The following is a 13,399-nucleotide window of genomic DNA, read 5'->3' as shown; positions in this document are numbered from 1 at the left end:
AATCCAGCTCCCAGTGCAGAGTAACCAAACCGGTTTATCCTTGAGACGTTGTTACGGAACAAGCAAGCAAGCATGCAAACTAACTAACTAACTAACTAACTAACTAACTAACTAACTAACTAACTAACTAACTAACTAACTAACTAACTAACTAACTAACTAACTAACTAACTAACTAACTAACTAACTAACTAACTAACTAACTAACTAACTAACTAACTAACTAACTAACTAACTAACTAACTAACTAACTAACTAACTAACTAATATGGAAGCAAGGGAGCAAGCAAGCGAAGAATCAAGTTACGTCAACGGTTGAATCGTGTAACAAGGCGATTGAAATGTGCTGCAGGCTTTGTGCCATCATAGATTGAAACCTAATCTCTATGGTACCCCACTCGTCTTTCCTACAAGGATCCTAAACTGGAACGAATCAGGTTGACGCCCACGTCAATGCCTAGACATTCAGGTGTAGAGCTGACAACAGAGTTAGAGAAAGATTCATTGCACGAAGGCGCGTCTCGCGACGAGAGATGAGTTTGTAACCGTTGCTGGTCAGACTGAAAGGCGGTAACTAGGATAAGATAGCAACGTTTAGATATCTACATGTATCTAAACAGCTTTGACATAACGCGAAACGGCACAGGGACACGAGAAGGCATAGATATGGACAATACAAAGCGCTGTGGCGTATCTTTTTGTGCCTTCTAGTGTCCGTGTGCCGTTTCGCGCTACATCAGAGTTGTTCAGACGATTCACCAACCAGTCTACATTGCAACCCTTGGCGCATGTCGATACACATTCTCTCTGTGACGAAATCCATGCTACGAGAAGCTCATCGGCATTTCCCGCAGCGTGTGGCCATACAGTCTTGTAATCTCTGGAAACGTGCACGTTATTAGGGGAAAATCACCCTAGGGCCTGGGCGTGCATCGTGCACGCCATCGGTCTCGGCGTGCATCGTCGCCTGCTTTTGGGATGGTCCATTTGCTTGAGCGCCACCGCCTCGGCGCTCGCCGTGTGGCGAGAGAGAGCGAACGGCGCGCGTTGACTATGGAAACGCTCTTTCTGCGATGAACGCCGAACTAGGAGCTCGCAAGGAACGAGAACGCGCCCACAATCACCCGAGGAACATGCACAGGAACCTTATATTTGCCAACTTTAGATTAGATCCACTGGAAGAGCCATTGGCTCTCCATTTCACAGACCACAAAAGCAGTAATAATGAAGGGAAAACGGAATCCAGAACTCAAGACCAAATACGAACAAGAGGATAAAAATAGGAACCAAGTAAATACATTTGTATATACATATATACACACTTTATGTCACTCAATTTACATTCGCAGTGGCAACGCGCGGGTGACGTACGATGACATACCGGTACGATACCCAGTGCTTCGCCACTCGTCATGACTCATGATTCATATTAGTGGAGATGCGGTGATTTTCGTATTCTTTTATGAAGGTGGTTGTAGACTGCACTGCGTTATCAGCTATGGGGGGCTGTCCCGGTTAGAAAATCAGTCCCGTAGATGTCAACGGAGCCGATTCAACAGGAGCGACAAAAGGCTGGTCTTCCATTTCAGCTGCAACTGTGGCGCAGTTTTGTTAAACACCTTTTTTTCTCAGAATATGCGTTTAATTTGAAAGTGATCTTAGCTATCACAAACAGCGAGGATGAATTCAGCAAGAAACGGCGAAACCTTATTTAAAGCTCTCGATTGTTACGAGCAGGCGCCGCCACAAGGCCGAGAATACCACTACAAATGCTGTCCGCATGCGCTCGCGAGCTGTTGCTCTGACTCTGGGGCAGTCGGGCTAGAGAAGCGGCATGTGGTGTTTATCTGACAAATAGCAAAGGTTGCGATGCAGACCCGCTCGTTTTCTTTCTTTCTTTCTTTCTTTCTTTCTTTCTTTCTTTCTTTCTTTCTTTCTTTCTTTCTTTCTTTCTTTCTTTCTTTCTTTCTTTCTTTCTTTCTTTCTTTCTTTCTTTCTTCTGAACAACTTTGATGCCTGAACAACTCTGATGGCCAACAACGTCTGAACAACGATGGCCAAGCGTTCACATCATGGCAACAGTGAACTGTGGCCATGTGAAATGACTAAAGTCACCTTGATAGAAGATTAGATTGCCTTATAAGAAACGGCTGAGTGGCGAGACAAGCCCACGATCGAGATAGCATAAATTATTCGACAACGGTGCATACAAATACCCATGTGGCCAACGCACCTTCGAGGGCCGCATTGCTGTGCGCTCGCCGGCGCCTGGTTTTCCGCGTACGACCCCGGCACTGAAATCTGGAGTGTGAATAGAAAGACCCGCCGCTGCCGAACATCTAAGCACCAAAGAAACCGTAAGAGATCACGGTCTAGAAGCGTGGATAGAGAGACCCGCCGCCGCCGAACATCTAAGCACCAAAGAAACCGTAAGAGATCACGGTCTAGAAGCGTGGATAGAAAGACCCGACGCCACTGAACATCTAAGCACCAAAGAAACCGTAAGAGATCAATGTCTAGAAGCGTGAATAGAAAGACCCGTCGCCGCCGAACATCAAAGCACCAAAGAAACCGTAAGAGATCAATGTCTAGAAGCGTGAATAGAAAGACCCGCCGCCGCCGCCGAACATCTAAGCACCAAAGAAACCGTAAGAGATCAAGGTCTAGAAGCTCCAGCGGAGGTCCAAGAAAAGCTTCGCTGTCGTCCTTTAGGACTGATCACATCAGACAATAAGCATAACTGTTGGTAATCATCATGGCACAGTCCGAGGGACTTATCTTTACTACCTTCAATGTACGTGACCTCAGATCTTTGCAGAAACCGGTGCAGCTCCGTAGACTTTTCACATGAAAGCGTCTCGACTTTGTTGCCATCAAAGGGACACTAAAGAAAAACAATGAATCGGTTTAGATCGATAAATTGTGCTCTGAGAACTGTAATTGCGTTAATTTCGCCATCATAGGTTTATTAATAGAGGAGAAAATTAAGTTCAAAGTTTCATTTTAAAGTTTCGCGCCGAAATTTCCCCGCGTGACGTCACAAATTCCAAAGTGCATTTATCGTATTTTGGCGGCATTGGCTCAACAAAATTACCCCAAACTTGGTATGTTGAGTCTATGGCCCCCTCAGCGGACAATGTACTTCATTTTTACTGATTATGAACTACGTAGTCCGTAGTCGGCGCCGTCAAAACACGTGACGTCACGACGAATAGTGTGGAAACTTAAAGGTGGCGGCGCCACCCACATTTTGTTTTTGCGTGTATTCTCGCTTACTATAAGCGTCTTCTCGCAACAAGCGTGGTGTTTTTGGTATCGTGAAAGATTACTAGTATGAAAAAAAATCGTTTTGCTCTTTAGTGTCCCTTTAAGGGATGCGAGGGACGAAGGGGCTGAGAGAGCCCTACGACCTTTTCTGTCCGGTTTGTGCTTCACATGCGCAAGGTTTATCTGCGGGCTGCACTGCTCCTGCGAAAGAGCCTAGCCATTTCAGCCAATACTACTAGCGTTAATATACATGATTTGGTATTGTGTTAGAAGGAACGCCATGGCGAATCATCAAGCTATATTCATTAAATGAGGTTTAAAAACGACTCGATTTATTCAAAAATGTGTCTAATATTTTTTACTCCCACTGATGTGTTGTGCTAATGGGAGATTTAAACTGCGCAAGTTACCCTATGATGCCCGCAGCAGTCTGACATAAGAGTGCCGAGGTTTCATTTGACATTGTGGAGAATGCAGTGCTTACTGATATTGGTACTTCGGGCATCGCATTTCTTTCTTTTTTCTTCTTAGCGACCCTCCACCATATGACAACTAATTCATCCAGGATTGCCAAGAATAAGAAAAGGAACGGTCCAGATAAAGGACACGCATAACACAAAGAGACGTGTAACAAGGAGAAATACGAACTATAACTAGGGGATATCCTTGTGCGCCTGACTTTTCCGCCACCCGCCTTCGTCGAACGAAGAAAGCCGCCTCACGACGTGACCATATGCGACCAAGCCGCGCTTTCTTGCTCCGTCGCTCGCCGCTAGTGCTACGTCAGTGACGCGCGACACAACAAGGGTCGTATTTACCATCGACGGCAGTGACGCCAACTATATATATATATATATACCTCGTAGCCGGCATTAGCGTCTTTCGCAAACGCACAAATTACACCTTTCTTACTCACCCTCCCATTTTTCTCTCCTCTGTCAGAGTCAGCTTAAGCCCCAGGAACGATTTGAAGAAAGAAAGAAAGAAAGAAAGAAAGAAAGAAAGAAAGAAAGAAAGAAGGAAAGAAAGAAAGAAAGAAAGAAAGAAAGAAAGAAAGAAGGAAAGAAAGAAAGAAAGAAAGAAAGGCAATCCCTCCATAGAAAGACTGCGCCGTCATGGACTGGAAGGCCCTAACGAAGTTATATTGTTTCGCACTGCGAGCTGCGGCTTGTAGACGACAACCTAGCGGTGTGTCGGCGGCCACAATGAGGAACACCGGAAGGCATTCGAGGCAGTCGGAGGTGACGGCATGGAAGGGAGGAGTGAAGGGAGGGAAGGAGTGTGTCACCTTCTAACGGTCCATGTACCACACATAGTTCTATAGGTATAGTTACACGCCTCTACGTGTAACATCTATATATAGCAGCACCGAAGCTTGGCGTCGGGGGCCGACGGGTTAGAAAAGAAAAGCCCCGCGTCTTGCTGCGCCGCCGGGGGAAGGGGCGTCTTGACTGGGCCCCGGCAGACGTATTCCCCTGTCTTGTCGGAGGTGCCAGATAGCCGTTCGAGACCTCTGCCTTTGGAGACCTCGCAAGGAAGTCGACGGGGCCCTCTGACGGGCGCCCGGGCGACATGGCGTGCGCGGAGCTGTTCATGATGGCCCTCATGGGTAAGCTGGTCCGTACGCGATTGAAAGAGAGCCGCTGGGCACCTCATACATTAGTGACATTTCCTGGCAGGCTACTTGGCGATGCATAGTTAATAGGTATACGTAACCGAGAAGACACAGGACAGCAAGCACTCTGTGTCTTCTGGGTTTTAGTTACGTTTGTGCTGGTATCCTTACGAACTACACTTCGTACAATTGAGGCGCGAAAATGTGCGCGCACGTTGAGATACAAAGACTGATGAAAAGAATGATGCTCAAAGCCAAACGTGCACATGATGAAGCACCCAGCGATTGGATTGTTCCGTGGGCTTGAATAATTTGCTTTACATCTTGAGACTCTTCGTATGTGCGTTATATTTCACGTCAGATCGAGTCATCTTAAAACATTTTTCGGAAACGAGCACGTAAAATATTCATGATGACAGAGACATAGATAGATAGATAGATAGATAGATAGATAGATAGATAGATAGATAGATAGATAGATAGATAGATAGATAGATAGATAGATAGATAGATAGATAGATAGATAGATAGATAGATAGAAAGATAGATAGATAGATAGATAGATAGATAGATAGATAGATAGATAGATAGATAGATAGATAGATAGATAGATAGATAGATAGATAGATAGATAGATAGATAGATAGATAGATTAACAGGATGAAAAACTTCCGCTCGTCTACCCAACGTTAGGGAAGAGGGAATGACCTGCAGTACAGTCGAAGCTGACATATATGGTAGTTTAATATATATGCAGGGTCATAGTCAGACTAACTGTGATGAAGCCACTGTTTCAGAGGTTTAAATCAATGAAAGGTGGCCTTAAATAATTACACTGTCGTTGTTGCCTTTCGTAAATATGACACGTCCCTAATAATTAATAATATTATCTGGGGTTTAACGTCCCAAAACCACGATATGATTATGAGAGACGCGTAGTGGAGGGCTCCGGAAATTTCGACCACCTGGGGTTCTTTAACGTGTACGCACCTAAATCTAAGTACACGGGCTTCAAACATTTTCGCCTCCATCGAAAATGCAGCCGCCGCGGCCGGGATTCGATCCCGCGACCTTCGGATCAGCAGTCGAGCGTATGACACGCCCCTGTACGAGTGACAATTGACAGTGGTTCATGTGGCAACACTATGATATGACCTTGTTCCACAAAACTTGCGTTAACCAGCATAAAGATATTAACAAGAAAACATGCTGATTGTCATTCTGTTTTCTTTCCCCGCCTCTTCCTCACAAATGCGGAACGGAACCAACGATCCTAACCTGGTCAACTTTGCTCTCGAACCAACGCCATTGACGGAATTGGTGGACACTTTCGCGGCCAAAAACTTAGCGGCCTTGAAAAAAAGCAACATGACCCACGAACCGATTGTCATGTGGCTTGGCAACTCGTCGTCACAGCCGCAAGTGATCCCTTGGTCTAGTATCAACAGACTGCCCGATGGCGCACCAAAGCCAAGAGTGACTGGGAGCAGTTCCAAAGAACTAGCGAAGTCACTTCACGAGTCCAGGGAACACGCTAAGACGTCGCTCTCGTGGCGCAGGTCGACGACAGTGGCGGCGCTGCGGTTGCATTCTCGGCATCCGCAAAGCAAGAAGAACGGCGGGTCAGGCAAGAAGAAAAAGAAAGGCGCCCAAGGTCCGCAAAAGAAGAACAAAAATGGCGGGAAGAAAAAGCCGAAAAAAGGCTTAAGGAAGCAGCACGGCGGCAAGGGACACCCGAAACAGAAAGGGAGGAAGAAAGCAAAGGGTTCGAAGAAACCACCACACAGGAAGAACAAGAAGAAGCAGACGACAAGAAGGTTTCAGGCGAAGCAAAGCACGCGTGGTCAAGAGTCGTCGAGATCTCCAGAAGTAAATCATCCTAAAGGGACAACGCGAGAACACCGACGTCATCGCCATAGCTCCGGATGGCGTGAGCGCAGCCATTCGGGAAAGCGGACGACGATATCGGGTCACTCGGAACGAGATAAGGCGGACGCCGGTAGCGATAAGACGTCGCTAACGTGGACTTCGACGAGACTCGAAGAGACGTCGACTAGTACTAGGCGGTCGGAAACCGAAACGCAATCCGTCTGAAGAGAGCGGCTTGCCAGGAAAGGCGACGCGTGAACCCAATGAACGGAACAAACACACGACGGCCCCGGATCACGGAACAGAGCAGTCGGGTGATCGAAGGCATCAGGGTAAAAAGAAACCGGAGAAGTTTAACGAAAATACGGAACCGGTACACGGTGGACGTCACAGGAAACACCAAACGCCGCACCACGGACGACCACCGCAGGCGTCATCGCCTCACCACGGAAAGCAGCGCCATACGCACTCAAGCTCGCCGGACAAGGAAGCCACAGCCAGTAGCCACAAGGCAACCACAACCAGCCTGGACAAGACGAGTCACAAACATGGCGTCGGGCAAGTCGCCGAAGCCAGCAGCCGATCACCGAGCAGAACATCGTCGACCGTTACTCCCCCTCCAAAAACCGAGTCTTCCAAGCCAATTGAGGCGACAAGCCAAGGGCCTATTGAAAAACGTGGCAAGCCTCTGGGATCGTCCTCAACCGCTAAGCCGACGGACAGCCCGAAAACGCATGCGACTAAGAGTTTCTTCAGCGGTTCGCGCAAGGACGGTACTGGATCCAGTGGCGGAGAAAAGTCTGGTACGCCTGCAGAAGTGACCACAGCAGCTTCTAAAACAAACTCGGACGTGACGTCACTCTCAGCGGCGCTGCGTCGACACGAGGAGGCTAGGAAGGACAGCGACAAGACGGCGGAAAACGATGCAGCGCAGACGAAGCGGCCCGAAGCTAAAGCCGACCAGGCAGCTCCGATGTCACCGGTACCAGCTCTGCTTACGGGCGGTGGTAGCATGTCTCCACTTTTCCGAACTATTCCCGTGAAAGCACCCGAAGCTTCCACCAGTAAATCAAGGAGGTAACAAGGGATCGAGGTAACAACGAGACCGTTTTCTTACGCGCAAGGGCTGCATTTCATAAGCAAGAAGCATTTTTTTTTATCGCGAGACAGCTGGTTATAGCGTGAGGTCCGGGGAGAGACCAAGTTGCCTAGCCTGCTCGAAGGCGACACTTAACGTCGACTGTTGCAGACCTTATTGAGGTGACTAGCGCATGATGACGTCAACAAGCGAGTTAACGGAGCGACACGAAGTGAATGCCGATGCTATACGTTCCACAAAGAACGGCGAAACGAAAAATAAATAAAAAAGAATGAGAAATGTTCATAGAACACGTGCAGCCTGTGTGTCGATTCTTGGTCGATTTATTTTCTTCCTTTTTGCATCAAGAGATGGAAGGAAAAAGTCTGCTAAACATGCCCAATTTGAAGTTGTCCGTATCGGTGTTACAATGGGTATACGGTACTCGGTTGCTGACCCGAAAGTCGCGGCTACGATACCGGTCGCATTTAGATTGAGGCGAAATGCTAGAGCCCCGTATGCTGTGTGATGTGAGTGCACGTTGAACACCAGATGGTAAATATTTCCGGAGCCCTCCACAACCGTAATACACCGTAATATAGAAACTATTGTTTATCAAGTTCGCAGCACGCCAGTTTGTAAAACCATGGTCCCTAAAAAGTATTGAGGGATCTTGGTAAAACTGAGCAAGGCCGGAAAACATGAACAAACCACCTATTATGTCTTTGAGTCATCGATGCGGGTTACGGTAGTGAATATATTCATCCGACAGGCTTTGTAGAGAAGCGTCTATTGACTTCCCGCAGGTTTTACAAACAAACTGCGGAGATATTTCACGCTAAGCGCACGTATTTGCCAGTGTAGATCCGTGTTTACGCGACAGCAGGAGCTGCACGCTCGTCGCTGAAAGCATTTAACGAGACGCGACGTCCTTTGTACAAACGTCATTCACGATGGCTGTTGCCAGAGTTGCCAGATGCTGCCGAGCTAAGAAGCAATCACAAAAGAAGCCCCAAAAAAAGTGGCGTGGCTTTCGCGAAGCCCAGAAGAAGCGGAAACTGAATGAATTTAGCATTCTTGAAAATATTTTTAATTATAATAAAAGAACGTCCCTCAAATACGAAGGGGAGTTGAAAAAAATCACTAATTATTTTGTACAGCGAAAATATGAGCGACTATCAAGGAAAGCACATATTTACTTTTTAAGATTGTGTTCAGGGCCGTCTCCATTCGTTTGAATGCACGTTCGACAGTGCATGATTAACGCTAATTGTTGATTACCCCAACGTATGTTTAACTTCAAGACTCAACTACTTAACGTCATCGGTAAACGCGCTATTAGTGAACGACAAACGCGCTATTGGGGAACGTGATGATCCCTAAAGTAACTATACTTGCTGGGAAAATGCAAATAAGCCTTCCTTCCCTTCCCCCCCCCCCCCCCCAAAAAAAAAAAAAAACGCGACAAGCGACTGGAAAATGCTACCAGCGACTCTGCGAAACAAGGAGCCCAATCCGCTTATTATAAGCGGAACTGGCAACTCTGGCTGTTGCTATAGGGGCTCAAGCATCAGGAACTGTTCGTCTCGGGCGACACCCGTACCGACACACGTGTATGTACCTTCCTCGTGCCGTCAAAAGCAGCCGCTTATTGACAGGGCGCGGACGAAACTGACAGACCAGGAATTTCCTCTAAAGAAACATCGCTGTACTCACACGGCAGGAAAAGAAAGGAAGGCGGTATATACATACATCCTTCATTAGTGTACATATATTACTGGAGGGTTTCGGTTCAGGCATTTAGGGCTGCAGCCTTGCCTTTTTGCATCAAGTAAACACAGCCCCAATACCCTTGTCAAGAACATACGCTGCAAGGGGCCTTCAGTCACTTGCTGGGACATTGTCGCAAACTTGGTCGAGTGACGCCGGCGTCTGGAACTGTCGCCAACGAAAAATCGACCCATAGAGGAAGCGGCAAGTTCTATTGCACCTCTCTCGCCGTGACATCACTTTACTACGCCGCCTGTGGTTAGGAAAGGCTACCACTAAAGCATACTCTTTTGGCATAGGAATGACAGACACCTCCAGATGTGATTTAGGGAACAGTGAGGAAGGGGGGCTCCGGTAGGGCCGCGAGACTAGCCCTACCGGAGCCCCCCTTCCTCAGGCGGCGGCCAGACCTTGGGTCTTGGCGGCGTCTTCGGCCAGCCGGACTGCCCAGAGTTGGTCATCCGGGCACGCGCTGACCAGCATAGCCTCCCACTGCTCGGGCATGGTTATCTTAAATTTATGGTTCTTGCTGTGTTTGATGGTGTGTGTCGCTGCGGGACATGCCCAGATAATGTGGTCGACGTTCGCACGAGCCACCCCGCAAGTTTTGCATTGTGGCGTGTAAACGTCCGGGTATATGCGACTGTACAGCGTGGGTGTAGCGAACGTTCGTGTCTGTAATAATCGCCATGTTGTCGACTGGTGCTTATTTAGAACATCGATAGAACATGTACTGTTCATACTGAAACAACGCAAAAGACGTAGGACATAGAAAGACTTGACAACACGAGCGCTTTCTGTGTCCTATACGTCTTTTTTTGCGCCGTTTCAATATGAACGCAAACCAACTAGCTCAACTCTCCCTTTTGCAACATGTACTGTGTTTCTGTGATAGTTTTTTTTCTTTTTCGTGAGAAAACGCAACGTTCTTCGCGCTGCGCTGAACAAACTAAACAGACCGTTTTCGGAAGAGAAAATCCTCGGATCGCGGCCTTACGCGTCGCAGGCCCGGGTTGATTAAGCGACTTTTGTGGGCGTGTAATGGACAGGCGCACATATATCCTGATAGTACCTTCCTCCGACTTTCTTTCTTCTGATCCCTTCATCCCTTCTCCACCAGACAAGGGTAGCAAACCGGATTGGTCGACCTCCCTGCCTTTCCTACATATCCTCCCCCTCCTCCCCCTAAGAGATAAACAAACAGTGCTACGTCACATGCATACATGAAAACGGTTGAGTTGCTGTTGGTGTACTCGACGTTTCATGACCTTATTAGTTCATGTTGCGATATACGAAGATAGGAAAAACCTTCGTTAGCAGCCCAAGGCGGCGGCGTCCACGCGTCTTACGTAAACTCATCTATATAGCGTGCTTTTTATTTTTCAATGATAATACATGACCTTTCCTGAAAAACGTTGCGTGCGTCAGAAGCAATATTGTAGTTCTTGAGATAGAGTACACCAAGCGGCGGACATTACTAGCACGCAAAATTGAAACACATATTCGAGAGATTGAATAAAATTCACTACTTGACATTTTAATTAATTAACTTGACAGTACTTATTCCGACTGACGAAATGTAGCCGCCCAGTGCGCAAGGCAAGGTCTGCGCGGTAAGGCACCACCGAGTTTGCGGTAATTCATTGTCGACAAACTACAACGCTAAGACAGAGGAGGACAGTGTGTGTGTGTGTGTGTGTGTGTGTGTGTGTGTGTGTGTGTGTGTGTGTGTACACACACACACACACACACACACACACACACACACACATATATATATATATATATATATATATATATATATATATATATATATATATATATATATATATATATATATATATATATATATATATATATATATATATATATATGCACACTATATGTCGAGTAGCCGGCGAGGGTATACTGTACACTGGAACTCTGTGTGTGTGGCTAGCAGGAGAATCAATGTTTTTACGGGAGCAGCCAATTTCCGCGGTTTTCTTGATAACGCCGCGCTACGGCGTTTTAATTAAACGCCTCTCGCTTCTTTTCGGAGCACCGATCCTATTACCCTCTTACCCGTATAGCATACGAGAATTCAGAATATAGAACAGATAGAATTTCTATTTTTTACCTCCATAAAGACTTTGGTGCAGGTAAAAAAAGAAAGAAAAGAAAGCTACGTTTCTTGAGCTTCCGGCCATTTTTGACGTATATGAATCTATTGTATTTTTCTTAGGAGCGAGCATCTTTTGTGGAAAACTTACAGAAAGTGAAGTAATTTTATTTTGATGGATCGTGTACGAAATTCGATCAAGAGGCCCTCATTTTTTCCGGGTTACGGAAGTAAAGACTTTGCGGACGTTGAAAAAAAATAAAATAAACTTGTAGGCTTCATTCAAGAGCAGCTAAAAAAGTGGGGTGTGAGCTACGGCTATTACTCTTCAGAGTTGAAAAAAAAAGATAATTGAACAGTGAAGCCTCAAATTCTTTAGAATTCTTCGCTATATATACTTGGGTACGTAACGCGATATACATCGAACTCAGAAGCCCTGTCATCTTCCTCTTCCTGCTAAAATTATGTTCATGAGAGCGCCGAACTTAATTAGGCGGCCTCTAAAGGGGCCAAGTTCCGAAAAAAAAGGAGAAAAAAAGAAACTCGATGCGGTAGGAACTTGCTTATGAAAAGGGCTGCGACAGAATTTGGTGGATTTTTAATTACGTGCCAAGGGATATGAAGTCACCGTTATAGTAGAGGTGGAGCGATGCGAAGGACCATGAAGTTAGAATTACAAGATGAACGTTCTGCGTATACACTGCCACGCGCGCTTATTTTTTTATATTAATTTTAATGCGACCCTCCACGGTGGTTTAGTAGTTATGGTCCCCGACTGCTGACCCAAATGTCGCGGAATCGAATCCCGGCTGTGGCGGCCCGCACTTTCGATGGCAGCAAAGGGGCCCGTGTGCTTAGATTTAGGTGTTAAAGGAGCCCCAGGTGGTCGAAACGTTAAAGGAGTCCCAGGTGGTCGAAATTTCCGGAGCCTTACACTGCGGCGTCTCTCATAATCATATCGTGGTTTCGGGACGTAAAACCTCTAGCAATAATAAATAATTATAACGTGATCGGGCTTCAACCACAAAAATTTGTTGCCATCACACGTCGCAGGCTGCGCCGCAATGTTTGCAAAACTTCGCGATTGTTTGAGACTGTTCTGTTGAGATTACGCTCGGGACACGAGTAACCGAGTTTGTTCTAGAGCTAACGCGAGCACCAGTAATAACGTTGGAAGGTTCGATAAGGCATAAAAGCTGACGAATTTCGCAGAAGAGCAGATTACTGATGGTCGACAGCCGTGCTCGTCGTAATCATTGCATACAGCGAGTGTTGCTTGTACTTTGAGCCTTTCTTTTCCTGGGCACAAGTTCGCCAAATAAAAAAGTTTCATCCTTGCCGGCTGGAGCTTTGCGTCCTTCGCCGTCACAGCCACGTGACAATACGTTCCTTTGGCATCCTTCTTTTCCTTTAAGTGTCGCGTTAATACATGTTGCACCGCAGTTAATTGCGTGCTCCGTCACAATCAGTAATAATAATTGCAGAGCGTTCTGCGTGCCAAGACCCCGATATGATTATGAGGCACGACGTAGTAGAAGCGCGTGGGAAATTTCGACCACCTGGGGTTCTGTTATGTGCACCTGAACCTAAGTACACACAGGCCTCTAGCATTTTTCCTCCATCGAAGTGCGACTGCATCGGCCGGAATCGAACCCGCGTCCTCCATGTCAGCAGTCAGGCACCATAACCATCGCACCAC

General features: G+C 46.7%; 2 protein-coding genes across 2 annotated transcripts in view; one reads left to right on the top strand and one right to left on the bottom strand.

Moving 5' to 3' along the window:
- Positions 1-13,399, bottom strand: part of LOC119405054 (ATP-binding cassette sub-family G member 8) — a 351,665-nt gene that overhangs the window by 124,997 nt on the left and 213,269 nt on the right. The window lies entirely within an intron of this gene.
- LOC125759823 (splicing regulatory glutamine/lysine-rich protein 1-like) lies at positions 4,660-8,100 on the top strand. The gene is made up of 2 exons (XM_049419194.1): positions 4,660-4,876; positions 6,231-8,100. Exons 1-2 carry the CDS (start codon positions 4,840-4,842, stop codon positions 6,974-6,976), a joined length of 783 nt encoding a protein of 260 aa, XP_049275151.1. The 5' UTR covers positions 4,660-4,839; the 3' UTR covers positions 6,977-8,100.

The sequence above is a fragment of the Rhipicephalus sanguineus genome, chromosome 9, assembly GCF_013339695.2.
Source record: "Rhipicephalus sanguineus isolate Rsan-2018 chromosome 9, BIME_Rsan_1.4, whole genome shotgun sequence".
NCBI classification, from domain to species: domain Eukaryota; kingdom Metazoa; phylum Arthropoda; class Arachnida; order Ixodida; family Ixodidae; genus Rhipicephalus; species Rhipicephalus sanguineus.
This window is presented reverse-complemented; position numbering and strand designations above follow the sequence as displayed.

Coding starts and splice junctions, on each gene's coding strand:
- LOC125759823 (XM_049419194.1), top strand. CDS start 4,840: ATGGCGTGCGCGGAGCTGTTCATGATGGCCCTCATGG. Junction 4,877..6,230: donor GTTCATGATGGCCCTCATGG/GTAAGCTGGTCC, acceptor CCAAAAACTTAG/CGGCCTTGAAAAAAAGCAAC.